The sequence below is a fragment of the Diadema antillarum genome, unplaced genomic scaffold (genome assembly GCF_040938485.1).
Source record: "Diadema antillarum isolate AM-2024a unplaced genomic scaffold, OU_Dant_1.0 seq00001373_RagTag, whole genome shotgun sequence".
Lineage (NCBI taxonomy): Eukaryota > Metazoa > Echinodermata > Echinoidea > Diadematoida > Diadematidae > Diadema > Diadema antillarum.
This window is the reverse complement of record NW_027272134.1, coordinates 694,009-717,363: the sequence shown is the minus strand read 5'-3', so window position 1 is coordinate 717,363 and position 23,355 is coordinate 694,009. Positions and strand designations below refer to the sequence as shown.

Genomic DNA, 23,355 nt, shown 5'->3' with positions numbered 1-23,355 from the left:
TTGATGTGTTCAATGTCTTAGTTGTGCTTCTTGAGTGAATTTGCGTAAGTATGGAATGAACCGTCTGTTCCAAAATGCTTTAATTCTCCTCCAGACGTAGAAATAAAAGCAAAATGCTCCTGAGCTTCACCGGGAAAGGGATATTTGGACAAGAAGTAGAGTAAATTTATCTTTTTCTTGGCCTCGACATTTTGTGTTAGTAACATGGGCCCGTGGTGGTGAGAAATGCACAGGGAGAGATGAGTTTGAGAGTTATGATCTGCTATCCAGGTGCAGGGGGATTCTTGTGGGTTCGAGGCCTGAGATTTACTATACCCTCAGATTGGAAATCACATCTCACATATTTGCACATAAGTCTTTTAGCTTGTAGAGATGTCACTGAGTGAGCTGGTTTGTGTCCAGTCTTGGGCTTCCGGTCATTTTCAATTTCTGAATGCCTTAAAGAAATGAGCTGAGATCATTTAAGGTGGATGATGTCAAATTTACTCACTGTCCGCCAAACTTAGAATTGACTTGCATCTTCCCATGCCAAGATACATTAGTCAAAATATGCTTTGACATCTTTGTCAAAAATCAAATCATAGTTTGCACCTGGCAAGCAGGGAGATATACATTGTAGATATGAAGTGCTGAGGAATTTGTGTTCTGTGGGTATATTGTTCTGAAAAACTGTGTGAAAGATGGGATGGGGGGTTGGGGTTCTTTACCTATTCCTTCAAACTAATCGCTTCCTCGTTCTTCAAAAAATATGTGTTTCTTTCACTGCCGATGCTTCTCTGTTTTTATTGCAGCTACAATAATGGATATGAGACGGAGTAAGGAGAATTTCTCTCAAGGAAGCCTGTTTTGACAGTTTGAACAATCCCTAACCGAACTTACTGCACTTATTCTTAACATTGTATTTTCCCTCACAAGCTTGGTATTAACTCCAGTATTGGTGTGTGTGTGTGATCTGCTAACGGCTATCTCTCTAGATAGATGTGTGACTCATCACTACAGAAAATTTGATAAAGCCACCAAAAATCAAAGTTCAAATTTATTTACTTTTAAATGCTCCAGTCTGAATTTCCAGTGATTCCAAATTTTGCCCCCACTCATTTGTAAAACCCCTGACAGAAATAATAAGAATGCCAGCCACCAGATAAAACACAATTTTGAAATTTTATTGCATTTGAAGTTAAAGGACAAGTTCACCTTCATAAACATAAGGATTGAGAAAATGCAGCAATATTAGTAGAACACATCAGTGAAAGTTTGAGGAAAATTGGACAATTGATGCAAAAGTTATGAATTTCTAAAATTTTTGTGTTGGAACTGCTGGACGAGGAGACTACTACAGCTTGTGATGTCATATGAGTACAACAGTATAAAGAAAATGTAAAGAAAATTCAACATATTTTCATTTTTTTCGCATAATAAAAGAGCATTTGACTTGCCTCTTTGGAAAGGTAGGGGGAATAATATTACCCATGACATGTCGGTAACGTGTCAAGGGAATGTGTACTTTTTTCAAAAGATGACATTTTGTGAAATTCTCTTTATATTTTCTTTATATTGTTGTACGCATGTGACATCGTACACTGCAGTAGTCTTCTCATCCAGTGGTTACTGCATAAAAACTTCAAAAATTCATAACTTTTGAACAGATTGTCAAATTTTCCTCAAACTTTCAATGATGTGTTCTACTAACATTGCTACATTTTCTCAATCCTTATGTTTATGAAGGTGAACTTGTCCTTTAAGACGTAGTGTTAAAGCGTGCAATAGATTTGCGTTTTAGCCCATTAGATTAAAAACAGCATAGTATCATGCTTCATGAAAGTTCTGAAAAGTTTCAGATTTCCAAACATTTATAAGCTTGGAAATTCTTAAAGGAGGTATCAAACTTAGAATTTCTGAACATTCTTTGACTTTATTTGACTTTATCAAGGCAAAGTGGTGGTGGGTCACATATGCATCCTTAAGAATGTGGTGGAATCAACTCTTATCAAATGATCTTTTGACACCATATTCTCAAGTGCACAGTTTGCTCTTGACTGCACAGAAAAATTTCATGTCACATGCAGAACCTAGGAAACAGGAAGCACTATATTATGACTTGTAACTAACAAGCTGTACTATCTTCTCATATCTTTATAGTCATTACTTTCCATGTTCCTGTACTTTGTCAGACATTTTTTTATGGGTCTTTACCATATGATCGGTAAGGATCTCTACTGTATGTTACTTACATGTAACTGAGTGCTAATTTGTAAAATAACGACTGAAAAATGTGTATCTTTTATTTTCCCAGGAGCTGGTTGCATAGCAATCTTTTCTGTTTGTGTTTATTGCACAATCACAAAGAGCTGGAAGGGCTTCTTGTGAACCAGTACTTAGAGAGAATTTGATCTATTGTCTGCAAGTGTGTGGAAAATTGGTCAAGAACTGTAATATATTCAATTCCTAAAGCATACAGCAGTGGTTTGATACAAGGACATCTGCAGTTGGGGACTCTTTTACTTTATTTTATATTAATTTTTTTTTTTTCGGGGGGGGGGGGGTGGATTTTAGAAATGGTTGTTATTTTGCCTCTTGGGTGCATGGGCTCTGATATTTCATTATTCTTTTTGTAAGATACTTATATATTTAAACTTTTACTGCACTACAAAGTGCATGGACTTAGCATTAGCAGTAAGTTGCAATTATTTATATGCCATTTATCCATCATTAATCCATTATGCCTATGAGATATTATTTAACACCAACTTGCCATAATGAAATAGTGTGCTGTGGTTTCTCACACAAAACGAATTTACTAATCATATTGCTGTCAGATAAATTTGACAAAAGGAAGAGGTATTGTCTATGAAAAGTATAAATATACCTGTATTTCATATGTCTTGCATTTTTCCATTTGTAAATCTTTTAAACATAGCTGTAGATTAGCATTCAAGATGATCTGTTACCTTTTCAGTCACTCAGTATTCTTTCATCCATTTCTTGAAAAGGCAGCTTGGCAACCGCACCGTAGCTTTGGATTAGAGTTGAATGATGTTAGGTTTGAATGAATCTCTTAAAAAAACATCTAGATCTAGGTCAGAAAGAAGAGACTAGATACATTTCTATAGCAATTGTATTCCTTAGTGGTCAGCAATTATGCTTTCAGCTTATCGCGAATTTCATTACCAGTAGATCATACCCACTTTCTCAATTGCCATTTAATTAATCCTTTTGGTAGCCCTGGGCAAACAGGCAAGTAGGCTTGTAGCACCCAGCCTTACAAGGTTATATCAACTACAACCTTCGAAAGAGACAACATTTGGGAACTCAATAGTCAAATTGATATTACTTAGCTGATATACCATGTCATCTGTGTGTGTATAAGTGCTAACAGTTTCTGAGTATTGAATACATAGACTCAGGATGCGTGCAGTTAGTCCACATAATATTCCACATAATATTAATACTCCTCTTCTCTAAATGTGTTGTTGACAGAGGCGCGGGAGGACTACGATCCCTCGGGCCGCACCACGTACAAGGAGGCGTGCCGCATCAACAGCGTCATCCCCGTGTCGTACTTCCTGCGTCACATAGGGGACTCCGAACTGGTCATGAAGCACCATGGTCTGGGCCCAGGGGGCGCCAAAGCGATTGCGATAGCATTAGTGGTAAGTTAACTTCCCAAACTTTGCAGCTTTTTTCCCCTCATCTTTAACATTTTTGAAATTCATGTGAATGGCGTATGATGCACATAAAGTTGCCGCCTTATGTGTTGTTTGTATCGAATGACAAAAGCTCCACTTATTTTCTTCCATTGCAGACCAACACCACGATAGTCAAGCTGAATCTGAGCGATAACTGGTTAGATGCTGAAGGGGGACTCGCAATATCCGACATGCTGAAAGAGAATTGTTACATCGCTGAATTAGTGAGTACATTTACCTCTCTTCAAAGTTGTGTCTTTCTCTACTTAGTGGCATTCCTTAATAGTTTGAGTGTTGCATCACTATTCAACTGATATGAAATGCTGGCAGTTGTGTACTGTAAAACAAGGAATGTTCGTGTGCATTTTAATTTCGTGAATTTTGCTAGAGCCAAGATTCGCGAAATTAAAATGCACATGAAAGTTCTTGTCTACACTATACGCATTGAATGTTAGAGGCAACTCGTGAAAATTTCATGCCGCAAAAAAGGCCTTCGCCTCCAATTCGCTGAGAAAATGTCCCGTTTTACAGTATATAAATGCCATGTGTTACCAAAAGAAGAGAAATCAAGAGGAGGCTACTTTTGGAAAACATTCTATTTATCAAAACCATGTATCAGTAACCATAAGCATTTATGTTGAAATATTTTAGAGTAAAGTTTTGTAGAGAAGAGTGCAAGCTTTGATATGATGGAAATTTTATGACAAAGCTACAGCTATGATGCTGTCAAGATACTTTCAATTTTTTAATGGGCTTGTGTGAGGTTGTGCATTAGAGTAAAATGTACGAAGTAGGCAAGCCATTGATTGAGCCGGGCATGCTACATTGGCACATAAAGAGATAATGTTAATGATAATAGTAATTATAGTAATAATAATGATAATGATAATGATATTGATATTGGTATTGATATTGATATTGATATTGATTTTGATTTTGATTTTGATATTGATATTGATAATAATGATAATAATAATACATTTTATAAAGCACATAACAAGCACACATGCTTCTCTATGCACTAAAATTCTCTAATAGAGAATTATGTGTGTAAATGAAGCCTATACTTAATGGCACCTAATCACTATTAAAGAAATAAAAAATAGAAGAAAAATGGAGGCAATATGTGTAAGTGATATCTTGACAGTGACAATAGCATTTGATGATTGATGAGCAAAAAGATGAGGGCAGGTGGCTTTTTTGCATTTAGCTCACCAGTTTGAAGCATTCATTGCACAGTCTTTGTCAGCGGGAGGGTCAAGGCTTTTCTGTATTCCAACCTGTCTAGGTGATGGATAGAGGGGGGTCTATCGGGGTATTGAACCTTGAATATTTAATGTGAATTTAAGAATGGATACACATTTGTTCTCTGCTTGTGAGTCAATATATATAAAGTGACTTTGCTAAAGATCATGATCAGCAGATATTCCAGTAGCTAGAAGTACTTCTATGATGTTTTCTGACACTGTGATTTTTTTTTTCTTGGAGGGGAGGGGTGAGCAGGGTAGCAGGTAGAGGAGTAAGCTGAGACATGTTTGTTTGATTGTCTGTTTGGTTGTGAAATCTTCTGTTTCTGTGATCATTGTGGAATATAGCAGACGTAAATAAGTATTAACATGTGTTAACAGAAAATAGAAAAAGGTATTTCATTTTTTATTCATGACATGGATTGTCCTTGATGTAAAGGGCCAAAGAATATATTCACAAGTTAAATAAGTCACTGACCTTGCCTTGAAATGAAGAGTCAAGTTATTATATTTTGCGGGGGGGGGGGGTGGGGGTGGAGGGGCTGCAAAACTATGATGAATAGATATGAAAGAGGCCAAACATATGATTCACTTTTGTGATCGTAGGTCAAAATAATGGTTTAAAATTTAAATGAATTTTGTCTCTTGTCAGATTTCAATTGAGAATAATTCATGATCCAATTAGATTTGTAAGATATCGAAATCAGTCATAGAGCATAATTTCCAATGTCGTTACCTGACAACATTTTAAAAAATACCAGGTGTATTGTTAAGAAATGAGCGATGATAATCAGAACCAGTGAATTTGTCTTCACGCAGAACAATTAAAGCTTGAGCACATCCCTGTGAAGATGGCTTACGGAGATCATTATCAGCCACTATTAAATACGATCTATTGTAACAATTGCAATTTTTGTTGTTGTTCTACAGGATTTATCAGAAAACCGTCTTGGCGGTCTTGGTGCTGCTGCAGTGGCTGAGATGTTGTTACAGAACAGCACGTTAACACATGTGACATTATCAGGTGAGTGCGCAACATGGCATATTATGTGTTACATTCATTTTCAGAGCTATGCAAGTCATGTTCAGTCGTATCAAAATGGAAATCATACATTCATACCAATCTAAAAAAAAAAATCATGCTTTATTTGTATGTGTGAATGTGTCAGATTGGCTGACTTGAATTTTGATGTCATATTTATGTTATAGGCATTTGTGTGTGTCAGTGTGTGTATGTGTGTGTGTGTGTGTTTATGTGTATGATGACCATTATATTGGATGCATTGATCACTGCACACACTCAGTACTTACTGTAAATCGGTACAAGTGAGAAAATGATGTCAAAATATTCTGAGAATGAGTAATATTTGTGTCACAGAGAATGAGTAAGTATAATTGTCACAAACCTGTGATTTCTGGGTCATATGATAATAAAGAACAGTACTTATTACCACCACTTTCCATCTCAAATTGGTGCAGGGGAATGATGTCTAAAATTGATCGTGTAAGAGACATATCTAGTGACAAAAAGGAATATTGCATTGTAGTCGGCATTACCTAATGTGCCGAATGTGTAGCATATTTTGTGATGTTTGTATTTTCCCTTCATGAAACCAACTACAAGGCAAACTATGTAATCCCCCAGTGCAAGACTGCAAGCTAAGCGTGTAGTTCTTGCCTGTGCAATTCACAAGCAGTAGCCAGCAACCCTAGTTATATGCATACTATCAGAGCTACCAAGTCTCACGCATTCTGCGTGAGACTCAAGCATTTAGGGTCCGTCTCACGATCTCACGCATGGCACCCATTTTTCTCACGCATTGGGAGCATAGCTTAAAGGATTAAAGTGAGAGTTGCAATTGAAGGCATATTTCCCTTTTGTCTTTCAAAATAAGTACAAAATAGTCACTTATGTACAATGTATGCACCAGCTTGCACCATAAAGAGCAAAAAATTGAAAAAGCTCCCTACCGTGGGAGGGCAGACACCCCCCTCCCACACCCTCCCCTCGCTCAGTCGCTTCGCTCTCTCTCTCACACACATGCGTGCGCGCCGAGATGCCAAGTCATGAAAATCTCACTCATGAAAATTTTTGTCCTCGCCGAACAAGTTCGAGCAGGGGACTATGAAACGGGCTCCGTACGTGTGTGTGTCCGTGTGTCCGTCTGTCCGTGTGTGTGTCCATGTGTGATCAAAATCTTCAATTTGCTACTTCTCTGTCATTTATGAGCCAATTTTGATTCTGTTTGCTTTATATGATAGCACTACATGGGAGCTTTGAAACTTCTACACAGAATTTCAGTTGTGACCTTTGACCTTGACCTTTGACCTATATTGTACATTTTGCTACAAAATGCTACTCCTTCGCCATTTCTAACCTGATTTCGATTCCGTTTGCTTTATGTGATGGCACTAGGTGAGGGCTTCAAAACTTGTACACAGAATTTTGACCTTTGACTTCTTTGACCTTTGACCTTGATTTTTGACCCATATTGTACATTTTGCTACAAAATGCTACTCCTTCGCCATTTCTAACCTGATTTCGATTCCGTTTGCTTTATGTGATGGCACTAGGTGAGGGCTTCAAAACTTCTACACAGAATTTTGACCTTTGACTTCTTTGACCTTTGACCTTGATTTTTGACCTATATTGTACATTTTGCTACAAAATGCTACTTCCGGCGGGGACATATATTACGCACCGCGTAATTTCTACTTTTCCTTGTTTGAACTTGGCATCTATGTACTATCTGTATGGTTCTCGATCACATAACCGCTCGCAAATTTGTCTTTAAGTCCTGGTTTGCGCAGGAAAAAATGCAAAAGAAATGGCATATTATGTGCATGCGGTATTCTGATCTAAATGGTGTACACCATTGCTATACATCAGTGTAGTGCATCTGCATGCCCCCTTGTTTTTTCTCTTCTTTTTTCTTTTGTGTGTGATCCTATCAGATTTTTCTTTAAGTACAGCTTGTACATCCAGGGTTGGGAGATTATCCCCTCTTACAGCTATTCATACCAGAGACTAGGCTGATCTTATAGCCTTGCCCTTATATACAGTCTCTTATTCTCTCAATGAACCTTCCCCACCCAGACTCTAACACTCAACACAAAGGGTAGTAATCATTAGGTTCTTTGGAGAACAGTCTACTTGACAAATTCTCATCAAAGTAATAGAAACCAATAGCGACAAAAATGTTTTGGAGAGAAGTTCATGAATGGTGCCAACATTTCATTACGCATTTAAAACAACCAGATACAGAATATTCCAGCCAGAGTTATGGTGGTATGCAGTGTATTTGTCCAAAAGATGTACCCCGAGTGGTTATCTCTTGTATTTCAACCTAAGTTGTGGCTAATTTCTCTACCGCACAGAGTCACTGTGGTTTGGGAATTCAAATGATTCTGCTAGCTGTATTCCACATTCTGTATTAGGAGTGGTTGTAGTGTGCACAGTGTAGAGGAATTTTTAGTCTCTCTCTCCCACCCTCCCCCCCCCCCCACCCCTTTACCATTCATCTACTGGCACCTTAATCTGGCTTAGATCCTCTTTGTAAATACATCAAGTGAAAGATAGGTTTCAGGAAGGGGTAAGAAACAGATAAAGAGTACTCCACTTATCTCTGTACAAGCATTAGGCGGATTAAAAGGGGTGTGATCAGTGTGATTTTACCCCCATGTTTGCCCACTATCCAAGTGCTTCAGTGTTGCCAAAAAGCCGGACCTTTAACTCTGCAATCATGAGTTTTAAGTTAAGATATAATTTGGTAGACTGGGGAAGTTTGTTATCGTTGATGTTGTTGCCTCAGAAGTTTGGATTGCACATTTGATTGCTTTGATTTTAACTTATGAAATTTGATTGCATGTGGGTATAATGTATGTATTTGAGTACAATTATCAAACTATTGAAGTTAATGAGACAGTTAAGACATGACTGTGATGTACATTTCCACCCAATATAGTTGTACCATAATTCACGAGGTTTCAGTGAGAAAAACATTCAACACCCCAAATAAAACAAACAAACAAACAAACAAACAAACAAACAAACAAACAAACAAACAAACATATAGACCCAAGTCACCGGTGTTAGTAAAACTAACAAGTCATAAATGAAGTGAAAATTCCGATAACATTCTCATTGACAGTGTCAAAAAAAAAGAAAAATATGTGTATGATATGCTTTGTTACTTCATATTCATATTATAACAGTCTTCCACCTTTCAGTGTGCTATTCATTTTTGTACGATTCCCTTCAGTATATAAGTTCCTGGCTATAATCCAGTAATCATTTGTGTATAAATACATGTATGTACCAGTAGTCTCAGAGTCATGTAGCTTGTCCCATTGCTTCTCCTTCAAAAATGTAAATTCACACATTCATGGCATACCCTGAGACAGACATTGGTTTTGTTCAGACTTATAAACTAACTATTCAGATGTTATCTCTAACACATATGATCTTTGCGGCTATGTATTGTATAGCTTTTAGAAGAGGATTACATCTTTTGATGAATATAATCATTTTGTTTGGTGATGCTTTAAAGTTGTATTAAATAAATGAGGCACAATTCTGTTGTCCCTTGGGCCGGGAGATATTGATTTCATTCAAAGTACAGACACTGTCTGTAGCAGTAATGTGTCCACAGCCCCTGTTTGAAGTCATTTCTTAATCTATCAAAGCAAAGGGCAATTGAAGACATTTTGCCATGCTGACGTGTTTACTCATACGCCATCATTCTTGCTGTCTGTCTCAAAAAAAAAGAAAAAAAAAGAGAGAGAGAAAAAAAAAAGGTTGCTGTGTGCATCCAGCTGAATAGAAAATGCTTAGTATTGATTACTTGTGGTGTTATGAGATAGGGAGGTTAGTGAGAAGCAGCTGCTTGTCTTTATGAAGTATTGATCCAGGGGGAAATGTAGGCTACCTAATCTCATTGATTCATGGTGTGTGTCCCCCCCCCCCCCCCCACCAACCCCTCGATCCTTACAATGAGGGGTGAGATGCGGTGAGAATAGCCTTTTGAGTAAGTGCTAGTAAGTGAGCATAATATGTGTGAGATTATTAATGTGTTCAAAAAGTCTGCAAGAAGTGCATATGGCTCGTGATATACTACGCTATTATGTTATCTAAATGTGCACTGTTAGGTTTTTAGCTGTTTTGTACTTGTATATGATAGCAAGCTGTTGTGTTTTTGTGTTTGTTTGTTTGTGTGTGTGTGTGTGTGTGTGTGTGTGTGTGTGTGTGTGTGTGTGTGTGTATGTGTGTATGTGAGTGGTTACTGTGTGCTTTTCGTCAATTTTGTTTATGTTTCTTTTTTTCCTCTCATCTAGGAAATGGTTTTGATGACAGGACAGCTGAACGGTTTGCAGAAGTTATTCTTGTAAGTCTATGTTTCACGAGGCTGCCATTCCAGAACTTGTGTTTTGGCGCCCTCATTTTGCAGTCACATATTTGCTCACATATCGTACAATATACGACACATGGATGTTTCGAAGTAGAAATCTGTCATAAATCAAGTATGATGAATGTATTTTGAAGATAAATACCAGACACAGAGATTTGTTTTTGATTTATTCTATGTGTATCTACCACTCTTATCTGTAACTTTTAGTTAGAGTTGTGCTATTTCCTTAGAGGTCTTTGTCTCAACAGTTTTGGTCCTCAGGTGTATTCTCGTTGCATTTCTATCTCATGTTCTCTGAATAGAATGTGATTATCTATGTATCCTACAAAATCATACATGTTTGAACAAAGTGCCCTTAGTGTCCAACACTAAGCATTAAATGATACAATTTAGTTAGTATGGTGCCGGACACATGTTAGTTACTGGGTTAGTTTGCAGATGTTTGAGTTATGGAGTCCGAGAAATGTCTAAATGAGCGTTTCTATTTCAGAATGGAGGGGAATCCTGTCATTGTTTATATTCCATTTCCATCTTCATTTGAAACTCTTCCATCGTCCGTCCATTCATCCAGAGTAACAAAAAGCTGGAATACCTGAACCTGAGTCACAATGACTTTAGCGAGTTGGCGGGGACGATTCTCGGCCCGGCAATAGAGGAGAACATCAACCTTAGGCATCTAGATCTCAGCTGGAATCACATCCGGAGGAAAGGAGCGCTAGCAATAGCCAAGGGTGTCATGGTAAGTCTGCCATATATTTAATAGCGTCCTCCTCTTTGTCTGTTTTGTTATGCATCCGCCACGAAGTGGTGCCGGAGGCATTATGTTTTCGGGTTGTCCGTCCGTCCTTCCGTCCGTCCGTAATGAATTTTGTGGCAAGCGTAACTAAAAAACCTTTAGAGGTATCCTAATGAAACTTGGCACGTATGTGTATTAGGGGGTGAAGTTGTGCCTATCAACTTTTGGGTGCACATGCTCAAGGTCAAAGGTCAAAAGGTCATGGTCAAATACATAAAATTTCACTATTTCCTCCATATCTATGCATTGCCTGAAGATATTTTCTTGAAACTTAGTGTATACATGTATTACCCAATTAAGATTCTCTGGTGAAAGTTTGGGGTCATGAGGTCAAAGGTCAAAGGTCAAAAGGTCAAGTAAAAATATTAAAATTTCACTTTTTTCCTCTGTACCTTGGAAATTGTTCAAGGTATCTTCACGGAACATAGTATGTATACATGTACTGACTGGCAGTGATTATCTAGAGAATTTAGGGTTCATGAGGTCAAAGGTCAGGGGTCAAAGGTCAAGGGCAACACTTTAACATTTACTATTTCCCTCATATTTATGCATTGCCAGCAGGATTATTTTTTTTACACTTGGTGTATGCATGTATAACCCAATAGAGATTCTCTGTTAAGTTTTTTTTTCTTTTTTTTTCTCAAAGGTCAAAAGGTCAAAGATCAAGTGAAAGTGCTCCATATCTAGGAAATGATTCAAGTTATCTTGAAACTTACTACATATTTATGCATGTTCTGCCTGACAGTGATTATCTTAATATGAATTTAAGGATGAAAATGGCAACAATTTACTATTCAATACAGAAATTGCACTTTTTCTCCATACCTTGAAAATTACTCAGTGCATAAACTTATGAATGGATCAAAGTCAAGTTAAAGTTCTTAAATCTCCAAATACATGCTCTCCTATTCATCCAATTAAACCTAGGTCAAGGAAAGTGAACATTCAACACATTTGTGACAAACTTGTCATTTTAATATTTTGCCAATTTTGTGAAAATGTAATCACACATTGTCCACATGTACTATAGACCTATTAGGAGAACCATGCATTATGGCGGAGGCGTACCAGTCGCCATAGCGACATTTCTAGTTTTTGATGTCTTTTGTTGATCAAGGCATGTGATGCCGTAGAACTTCCTTACACTGTGACACAAGGCATTTGATTATGATATTATTTCCTTCATGTTTTATTATGGCCATATTTGCATCTTTATATGCAATATTTTTTTCTTCTCATTCATTTTTTGTTGGATGATTTTTATATTGATATTGAGTAATATACTTTCTTTATGTTTGAGTATTTTTAATTGAATGCAATTCACTTAGATAAGATTGGCAAGGAGATTGTTAAACGATGGCGCTTGGTTCATTGTATCAACCTTTTCCAGTTACATGTCACAATGTTATACCAATTGAATATTTCAGCTATAAATGCAATTGTACTGTGATTGTAGCAAATGATATGAACCTCTTCACACGCACATACACAAACTGCATTTTTGATACTGAGAAATTCTGCAGGGCTGATCTTCAAACATTTGAAACAGGCTAGATATGATATATTTTGAATCATGGAAAAAGGAATGTTTGGATTGTATGCCATCATCGCATCTGTTGTGTGTTTTCATATCTTCAGAATAACATTGGTCTTCGTAAGATAAACTTGTCATGGAATGGCTTCAGTGTGGACGGAGCACAGGCCTTGGGTGAGGCACTCAAGTCCAACAGCAATCTTGAGGAGCTAGACGTTACGTGAGTCTTTGGTTACCATGGCAATACCATACTGTATGTGTCATTACTGCACATTACACACATACACACACACACACACACACACACACACACACACACACACTGTACACACACACATGCACACACACGTGTCATTACTGCACATTACATACATACACACACACACACACACACACACACACACACACACACTGTACACACACACATGCACACACATCTAAACACACATAAAAAGCAAACCATGCAGAAGAAAATGTTTGTGTTGTCTTCTGTTTCCCAAAGTTGTTAGAGATTTTCTTTGGTTGTTTAAACCCCAGAATGTTTTAAAGAAATTGTACAAGTTCTGCTTTGAAGCTGAACAGTGAAACCCTGTTATAACGAGTTCACTTAGAACGAGGTGATTGCATCAGTCCCATTTTTCATTAGGCCCTACATATAAACATATGGCAGAACAGACTAGTTACAACAAATTCAGTTATAATGAAATCCTGGTTACAACATGGATTGGTGTATCATGATAAAGAAAAACATAAGCAATTTGATTGGAAACATTGGGGTTCCATTTCTTGACCTGTCGCTTTCAAACACATGACAAATGAAAATTGAAAACTGAATTCACGCTATCCTTGTATTCTCTTTCACCTTCTGCAGAGTCTGTGCTGAAGACATAGCATGTGCGTTACTGTATGTGCATAATCGTGTGCATTGTAGCGATTCGCATACTTCTCTATACCAATCATCTGAATTAAAGGGATAGTACAGTATTGGTTGAGATGAGAATTGGGCTTTTAAATTTTTGCAAGATACCAAGAAAACACTTATAACATAGTACAAAGGATACCATTTTAATAGGAATTCAACGTTTATTTGATGAAAATCAGGTTTTGAATAACTGAAACATTCAAAAACAAAGTGAAACAAAGCGATCGTTACAAAGTGTGGGTCCCACACTTTATTAGAATCGATCTTTTTGGATATCTCAGCTATTTCAAAACCAATTTTTATCAAATAAATGTTGAATTCCTCAATGAATTGCATGCTCTTTCATATTTTATATGACATTTCTCATTATCTCACCTTAAAATATTAGAAACCTGAAATTAGGTCTCAACCAGAACTGTATGATCCCTTTAAGCGTCAAGAGGAAACAAACGAGCTAGATTCAGTTGTCCCGTCTTTATCCCTCTTTGTCCTCCCATTGTCAGTGTCTCATTCTCAACCCGTTCTGATGCAAACAACATGAAAGATTACAGCCGAAATAATTCATGAAATCATCGCAATCCTGCTGGGCAACAAGGGTTTAAAATACCCGTGGGATACGTAAAGATTAAAGCTGAAATAATTCATAAAATCATTGTGATCCCGCTGAGTGTGAGCAGTGTAAAATCATAGGTTGAATAATGCATGTTACTCTTCTTGCGCCCATGTTCAGAGAAAAATAAATGCATGTAAATACAATCTAATTTTGTTCATTAAAATTTTATGCTGTTTTTCACAAGTGGAAATTTTCATTCTTTCAGAATGGTTCAATATACGAGGAAGAGATAGGTAGATTGAAAGGATCACAAATTTGACCCTGCTGTGTACTTTTCAGGCCGCATGTTTAACACATGGGAGGAGATTCTCGGAAGGAAAATAAAGAATGCATTTTCAACCCCATTTTATTATTTTTATGCCTCCGCCAACGAAGTGGCCGGAGGCATTATGTTTTCGGGTCGTCCGTCCGTACGTACGTATGTCCGTCCCGTTTTGTTTTTGTCGATATCTCAAGAACCGTGTGGTGGTTTTACATCAAACTTGGTATGAGGGTATATCCTGGGGGGATAATACTTTGTTCGGATTTTAGGGTCACGGGGTCAAAGGTCAAAGGTCACAGGTTATTTTGTGAAAAAAAAAGGTTGAAAATTCATGTTTTTCTCCATATCTCGCAAATGGTTCAAGGTATCTTCATGGAACTTAGTATATATGCTTGTTCCAATGGGCAGTGATTATCTAGGGAAGTTGGGGGTCATGGTTCAAAGGTCAAGGTCAACTCCTCAAAATATCACTACTTTCCTTATATTTATGCAATGCCTGAAGGTTTTTTTTTTTCTTAACTTGATGTATACATGTATTACCCAATATATATTCTGTGGGAAGTTTCTTGCCAAAAGGTCAAAGGTCAAGTGAAAGTGCTGAATTGCACTTTTTCTTCCATATCTCAAAAGTAACTCAAGGTATCATCATGAAACTTACATATTTATGCATGTTCAACCTAACAGTGATTCTCTTTGGAACTGTGAGGTCAAAGGTCAAAAGCCAGGTTTAGATAATGCTATTTTCCCATTTGATACTGAAATTATACTTTTTCTCAATACCTTGAAAATTACTCAATGCATAAACTTATAAAAGGGTCAAAAGTCAAGTAAAAATCATCAGTTCCCCAAATACCTGCACTCTGACATTTTAATCATTCATCCAATTGAACCTAGTTCTAGGAAAGTGAACATTCAGCACATTTGTGTCAAACTTGTCATTTTAATATTTTGCCAATTGTGTGAAACTGTCATCACACATTGTCAAGACATTGTACTATAGACCTATTAGGAGAACCATGCATTATGGCGGAGGCATATCAGTCGCCGTAGCGATATATCTAGTTTTCTGCATCAAATCACAAATGATTCCTTTGTATTTTTTCTCAGTAATAATGATCCATATACTTGTGTAATAACAACGCAAAGACTGCCCATAGGTTTGATTGATTGGTGAGTGACTTCATGCTTATGTTTTTCTTTGTTTTGAGTGCGTATGGTTATAACGTGGTAATATCACGGTCCCACAGACCTCGTTTTTACAGGGTTTCGCTGTAATGTGCATTATTAAACTGTTGCAAATATCTACTTATTCTCCCATAGACATCAACTTTGTGCATCCCCAAAATCATTGAAAGAGGGGTTAGTTTGTGGCATGTATGAATTTGTGAAATGTTCCTGCATTTTTTGATACTGGTACCTTCTCAATGGCTGATTCTCGCTCTTCCACATGACAGGAATAACAGAATTTCAGCAGAAGGGGCTGTACTACTGGGTAAGGGCATGACCGTCAACGAAAGCCTAAAAGTACTGAAGGTAAGATCAATTCAGTCATTCATGGGAATGCGCGTGATGTGATTGCAACACAGAATGAGGTATATCCGTAATTGACAGAAGAATATGTGAGTGTGTGTATGTGTGTGAATATAAAGGTTTCTCCTGGATGAAGTGAATGTGTGTGTGAATGCAACACTAATTAAAGATTACTCTTTATAGAGAAAGAATGTATAGGTGAATGCAATACTAATTACGCTATATCGTGAACAAAGAGAATGTGTGTGCGAATGCAACACTAAAAAACGTTGATACAGGATGGAGTGAATGTGTGTGTGTGAATGCAATGCTAATTATGGTTTTCCTGAGTAGACAGCTCGTTAATATAAAAAACAAGATGGTAGTAAATCCAGGTCAAAAAGAATGTTTTCTGAAAAAGATAAGTTATAAGTTTAAATGATACCCAAGGCAAAATAGAATTAATGCTTATTTGAATAAGTGAATTGTTACTGGTATTGTGAATGGGACTTTCTGAGTGGGCTGGAGCAGTTTTACAATTTTAGTTGTCATAGCAACCATTTCTTGAGATCAGAAGGGAAACACAGGTCTACCAATATTGATTGGAAGTAACTTTGCTCAAATTTGACATCATTCTAATCCTGAATACATGGACTATTTGTGCTTTGATACCCATATCATTCCTTAGATAACATGTGGTAATATTTGTAAAGGGATTCTGCTTATGATTGAAAATGCACGTTGTAGATAGTATATTTCTCACAGGCTTTATTCACCGTCTATCCAGTACATCATAGCCTTTGTTAGTGCATTGCTATTTTCTGTAAATAGAATCGCTTTTGTCAATTGGACAATATTAATGAATGCTGATGATATTGTCCTCGATGTGCAGTACAGCTACTTAGCTGGCCGTTATCGAGTGATTGAGCAAATTAAAAGTAATGAGAGGGGTGCTTCTGCGCTGACATCAAAATATCAATTTTTCTGTCATTCTCATTTGCCGATGGCATTTATTGATTTTCAATATGACCAGCATGATTCTGCTGTGTGCATGCTATTCACAAATTTCTATTGCAGAAAATTATTGCATATGATGACTTATTGTTAATGTGGTGCATTTTACCTATTGGAAGTAGGATTTTATCTCTGGGTTGCACTTTATTGGATTGATTGGGTTTTAATATGCGATTGTTATTGACTCCCATAAAACTTCTTTTTTGCATACTTCTTTGTGTGACACGAGCATTTTCATATGTTTTGTTTCATCAGATGGGCAACAACCCTATGCAAACTGCAGGCTGCTATGGAATCGTCAAGGCAATAAAGGAAAATTCCAACACGCAGATGTTAGAGGTTGACTTTGCAGTAAGTTATCTGTTTACTGTGATGTTAAGATTTCTTAATTTGTTTATTTTTTCCCATCAGCAGGTTACTCTTGAAGCACTATGACAGTCACTATCCAATCAGTATATACAATATATTAGTATGATACATGCTCCATATAAATGTGTCCATATCTTCATATATATATATATATATATATATATATATATATATATATATATGTATATATATATGTTCATAATATATTGATAATTGTATCTATTTACCAAGAGATCAAGAGAGAGAGGGTATAAGAATGGCATGCCAAATCATAACACAAAAGAGACAAAACAGAAACAAAACAACTCCCAACATTCATAGAAGTATACTGTGAACCGAAAAACTTGTTGCAGTCGAATTGCGGGCATCATCGCCTCCGAATTGTTTCCCCTCCCCACTTCACCGCGACCATCCAGAGCATCCAGGTGAACAAGGACTTTGAGGAGCTGCAGAACGAGATGAAGGAGCTGAGGCCGGACTTTAAGATCAAGCACGGTGGCATGAAGGAGGAGGTGAAACCCAAGCAGCGCCTCAACCCCATGGTCAAGCTCCAGCGCTACATCCAGAAGAACAACCTCCGCCTCGTCGACTTCTTCAACAAGTTCGACAAGGACGGCAGCATGAGTGTCACCTACGACGAGTTTGAGGAGGGCCTCAAGGTGCGTAGTCTTGGTTCTTGACCGATCATAGTACATGCCTTTCCTTTTTTGTTCTTGGTGTGCTCGTGAAAAGAATTTGTGCAGTTGTGGAAGAAGGTACTGCATTTGACTGACCCAACGCAGTTGAGTGATATAGTTTTCAAGGAGATTAAATGAAACAATTTAAGAACTACTGATTCAAGAAAGAATTTAAAAAACCAACCAACAGGAATTTTAAAAAGTAGATGTAATCAGTGTTTGCTCAAAGAACAGCACTTTTTTAATGCGGACAGGGGATGCAAAATTTATGAGATTAGGGGAAAATTTGAGAGTTGTATTGTGTGTTATTGTTTGTGTTTTTTTGTTTGTATGTGTGAATGTGTGTGTGTGTGTGTGTGTGTGTTATTGTTTTGTGTGTTATTGTTTGTGTTTGTGTGTGTGTGTGTGTGTGTGTGTGTGTGTTTTGTGTGTGTGAAGGGTGAAGTGATGTAGGAAATTGCAATGGCATTTATTGTAGCTAAATAAATTGTAAGGTCAGATTGATTTGAGTAGTGCTGTATTAATGAGTACAAGCTTATGCAATTAGTTTGATTTGTTTTGTTTTGTTTTTAATGTAACAGGAGAGTGGTATAGACCTTACTGATGATGACATTGCCTATTTGATAAGTGAGCTGGACAAAGACGGAGATGGAGAAATCAACTACAGGTACAGAAAACAAGCTTTTCCCCACATTCTTTTTAAGGTTGACCTCCTGAAATTTGCCACATATTCATGAGACATGTAATTTCAAATTTGCATTCTTCCTCATGTCTGTTGCCTTAATCCTTTTTCAGGTTTTGACCTATATTTTTGTCACCAAGTTGAAGGTGCTAGAGATTTTTTGTTTTGTTTTTCAACATTTTCATTTATTTGCACTTGGTTTCGTTATCAAAAGTTTTTGTTTTTGTGTTTTCCATCAGCAGATTTTTTTTTTGAATGTCAAAAAGGATTGCCAACAATTTAGATTGATTCAGAGTGGACATATACTGTGTTTTGTTTTACAGTCTCGAACACTTACAGGGTCTAGAAGCATAACACTTTGCCATGAAGTGTCAATAAAACTCACTTATTTTCTATTCTGAGAGGACTATTCAAAATTGATGTTTAAATGGAATATTTTTAATTGATTGTTGTGTATACTTGTATCTGACTGCTGAATTTTTAATGTTTTGGGGCCCATCCACAGTATACACTAGCTTTCATATGCATGAACATTATATCCTGAGTTCATATTCAATTATATATAATTCAACAAAATTGAAAGCTGATATTTCCTGGCTGTAGTAGTATTGTCATAGAGCCTTTCACAGCTTCATAAAAAAAGAAATGTGTGACATATTATATCACAGAACACATGTGGCTTCAGCAGTTTTACAAACAAGCAGCTGTCTTCAACACATGATAATGATATATTCTGTTCTACAAACAAAACACTCTGCTTCATTCTGTGCGACTAGATCTGAACTATATATGTCCACATCTAATCTAACAGTGGACATGAGCAACCCAAACTGAAGGAAAAACACATTATCATCAGACCAGCAATAACCACTGCTGAAAAGAGAGCAATATATAGATACTTACAGCAATTCAATATATCCATAACAAATAGATGACTTTTATCCTGTCATTTTGCTTGCTTATACAATCAATATTTAATCTAATGACCCATGACTTCCTTCTGAATTAGGCCCGATAAAGAAACATGTAATCCTACAGGTGTAAATGCAGTTGAATATTTGTCATGTGCTGCTATATACTCAAGATGTTGTATCATTGTCCATACATGGTTTACATTATATTATTCAATGTCCTGCTATCTAAACAATACTGCATGATGACTACTAAATAATGTATACGAGGTATATTTTGCAGAGTTTTTGAGGTTTGCTAATTTCATGAATTGGCTTATAAATTTGCAAGATTAACAACTCACACAAATGTTGCCTGCTGCACCACAAAGGTACTGTATTTACTCTCCAAAGTTAAAAATCTCAAAATTTTCTTTTGTAAAGAGATAATGTACTTATTTCTCTTCTTGTCTCCATCACAAACTCAACTACTTGTGAAATTGTGTTCACAAGTTCGAATTGGAAACATTTTATTCCTGCGAAATATATGGCGTATACATTAATGCACAGTTGCCCTTCCCTCATAAATTTTATGAAACCCTGGCAATACATATATCCAGCAGATGATGTCCTCAATATTAGAGGAATGCAAAGTGATGTCCCTTTCCTTGGCCATATCCAGTAACTAATTCAAATGTGAGAGCTTTCTCCAATGTCAGGGCGTTTGCATATGTTGCATTATTATTTTTTAGTCCCTTGTAGACATACCTTGGTGTGATTATTTAATTTAATGGCATTTAATTGGTTGGAACAATCAGATTGTACTTTGTTGTGATTGATTTCAAAATGCGTGTATGATTAGATTTTTTAGAAACAATTCTTGGTAGACAGGTTTAATTAAATGTAATGATTAGACAAAGATCCCTTAATGCAAAGGCATTAATTTTGAATATGAAAGTAACCTTTGCTCATGAACACTTTTATGATAATTATGGTGGCCCTCAAAATTTTGAATGAAGTTCATGAAATCACATTTACGTGACTTTATGGGTGGCTGACTTGAAGTGTTAATTTGTGCTCATCAGTAGCACAGATTAAACCAAATCAGCAGATATGTGTCTGCCAGATCCTGAAATGCTATTTTTTGAGCAAATTTGCAGCATGTATGTTATTGCCCCTGTCTATACCGCAAAGAAGGCATGTACTACCAGTAATACCAGTATGTTGTCCAGCACGATTGTTCCCATATTTTGTGATGTACAATGTACCTGTAAAGTGTCTATTATCTGTTGAGTGTGACCATGTACTGTGTATTGTTGTCAATGTGCATGTCCACACAGTGTCCTCCTTGTGTATATGCAACACGTTCGAGCCACATGAATCCTTCTTCCCCCAACCATCACATACCCCGCCCCCAAACACCAATCTCCTGAGTGGTAAGTGATGATGGCAGTGCCCTGCCACGCCCCTCCCTACTCCTCCCCCCTCCCAGGGGGGAAGAGACTTGTTTGTTTACTGTGTGCGTCCTCTCTTCTGTACATCGTCTTCTACTTCTGGGGCCTGACATTCCTTCTGTTGCATGCTGGAGTGCCGTCTAATATTCATTAGCATAATGACAACAACAACAACAACAGAAAAAAAACCAAACAACAACAAAGTGCACACAGAAAAAAACCCCCAGGAAAACATAGCACAAACAAACAAAAGGAAACAATAACACCAACAAACTTTATAGAATACATTAGATAAATACTCCATGTAGCAAAATGTAGATACAATGCGTAGTTGTAGAAAATTAATGGGAAAGTGCAGAGAACTTCCAAAGAAAACTGTTGTTGTTATCATAACTTCTAGTTGGCATCTTATTGTGAAAGAAAAAAAAAAGATTAATTGTACTACTAATTAAATATAAATTGCATGTAATTTGTGTACTATGCATGAGCCTCAAATTTTGACTGTAGCTGATAGTTCAACATTTATCACATCCTATAGACTGAGCCAAAGTCTACATGATCACCTAATATACATTGTGCATGTCTTTAGTTGACCACTGACCGCTGACAGAGTGGACATCAGGTGTGTATGTGTTGGTACAAGCCAACCAAGTCCTTGCAGGGCATGCCGCAAGGGTGATGTGAGACATATCATGTAACCCAGTTGAGAAACATGCATTGACGTTTATGAACCATCACAGTCTGAAGTGTTCGGGACTTTTTTGTTCTGAACTGGTAATGTACAACAACATCTGCATGCTCCTAACAAAGCTGTGTGAATGCCTGTGTGTGCATAGACATGGACTCACATACATGAAATTCTTACATTGTGTACAACTGACATTTTTTTTTTCCAGCAGTCATTTGCATGTGTTGTAGTGATCACATTATATATAACAGTAAACATTGTTTGATAGCATTCATGTAGTGTTTATTTGTTAGTTGATTATGTGATGTTGATATCAGAGAATGTTAAAAAGCATTTTAATGTTTCAGTGGGGAAAACATATGATGATGTTGTGAAAGAGGAACAGCCTGGTTTGTCTTTCAGTCAAGATGCTTTGAAAACACACACATGTACACATAAACAAACACCTGCCCTTAAAGGCATTATTTACCATTTGCAGATAAAACAAAAACCCAGCTTTAGTGCTTCAAAATAGTCCTAAAATGTGAGTTTGGAAAGAAACAACTAGTTTTAAAAAGTTAATTAATACAATTAATGTGATTTATTGTTAAATATGCAAAATGTGAACAATAGTTATAATAAAATTGTTTCTTGACTAAACCGTCAACAGTTATGGTTTAGTGAAAAAATAGTGATATATCTGTACATTTTAGGCTTTATTGGATAATGTTTAGATGGTAGGATGTTTTGTGACACAACTGGCCTACACATATGCATGAAATGTGATAACTCAAACATTTTTTAAATCAGTGCTCCCAATGGTAAACTGTAGTTAAACCAAGCGAAGTGTTATGCATCAAATTGGACCAGACTGCAAAGAAACAGAAAGTTTTGTCATATGGTTTCACTGTCTTGTGAATTTGTACAGATTATGAGCCACTCAATTCACACATGAGGCCGTAAGTGGATACTTGCAATAAAAAGTGATTAATTGATAAATTAGTCAGCTGCATAGATGCAATTAATCTCTATGGCATATGCAGGAAATGATTAATGTATTTATGATACCAACGCGTACTTGCATTAAAGTGCATATATATACTTCTTTTCTGTCTTTTTCCAGAGGTGCATTTGATTCTTTCTTTTGTTTTCCCTTTGCGATGCTGAAAGTCATGCAACTCTTACAATCCATGATCTGTAGCACTCTAGCTGTTGTGGCAGTTTGCAAAAGCAACAGCGTCATGCAGATGTGTGTGCATAATTTTACAGCAGTACCATTTTCTTGTTGCGAGCAATAGTTCTAGGAAGTAAGACATGTGTGATGTAGTCACAGTTTTTTGTTTTACTGATCGATTTATTTATTTATAGGTTTTGTGATAAAGGGTCACATATTTGGTTTCAAAGTGATTCTTAGCAACCCCCTCCCCCCCCCAAAAAAAAACATACATATATATATATATATATAAAAATCACCCATCCTTTGAATGAACCGACCTGTTCTGACTTCTTCTTTTTTATCTTTTAATCATGAAGAGACCACTCAAGTGTGGTAACTGAACATTATGTGATTGTGATGCAGTTACCATTCAAATGCCATAAGCTCTGCTGTCTGATTTCTGGAAATG

The 23,355-nt window shown here is 36.8% G+C and overlaps 1 protein-coding gene across 1 annotated transcript in view; it reads left to right on the top strand.

Moving 5' to 3' along the window:
- Positions 1-23,355, top strand: part of LOC139708793 (uncharacterized) — a 29,994-nt gene that overhangs the window by 3,164 nt on the left and 3,475 nt on the right. The window contains exons 3-13 of the mRNA XM_071620741.1: positions 792-815; positions 3,478-3,650; positions 3,803-3,910; positions 5,864-5,957; positions 10,268-10,317; positions 10,913-11,080; positions 12,776-12,891; positions 15,923-16,001; positions 17,247-17,342; positions 17,777-18,019; positions 18,619-18,704. Coding sequence (XP_071476842.1) covers positions 792-815; positions 3,478-3,650; positions 3,803-3,910; positions 5,864-5,957; positions 10,268-10,317; positions 10,913-11,080; positions 12,776-12,891; positions 15,923-16,001; positions 17,247-17,342; positions 17,777-18,019; positions 18,619-18,704 — 1,237 coding nt within the window. The remainder of the gene's footprint in view (positions 1-791; positions 816-3,477; positions 3,651-3,802; positions 3,911-5,863; positions 5,958-10,267; positions 10,318-10,912; positions 11,081-12,775; positions 12,892-15,922; positions 16,002-17,246; positions 17,343-17,776; positions 18,020-18,618; positions 18,705-23,355) is intronic.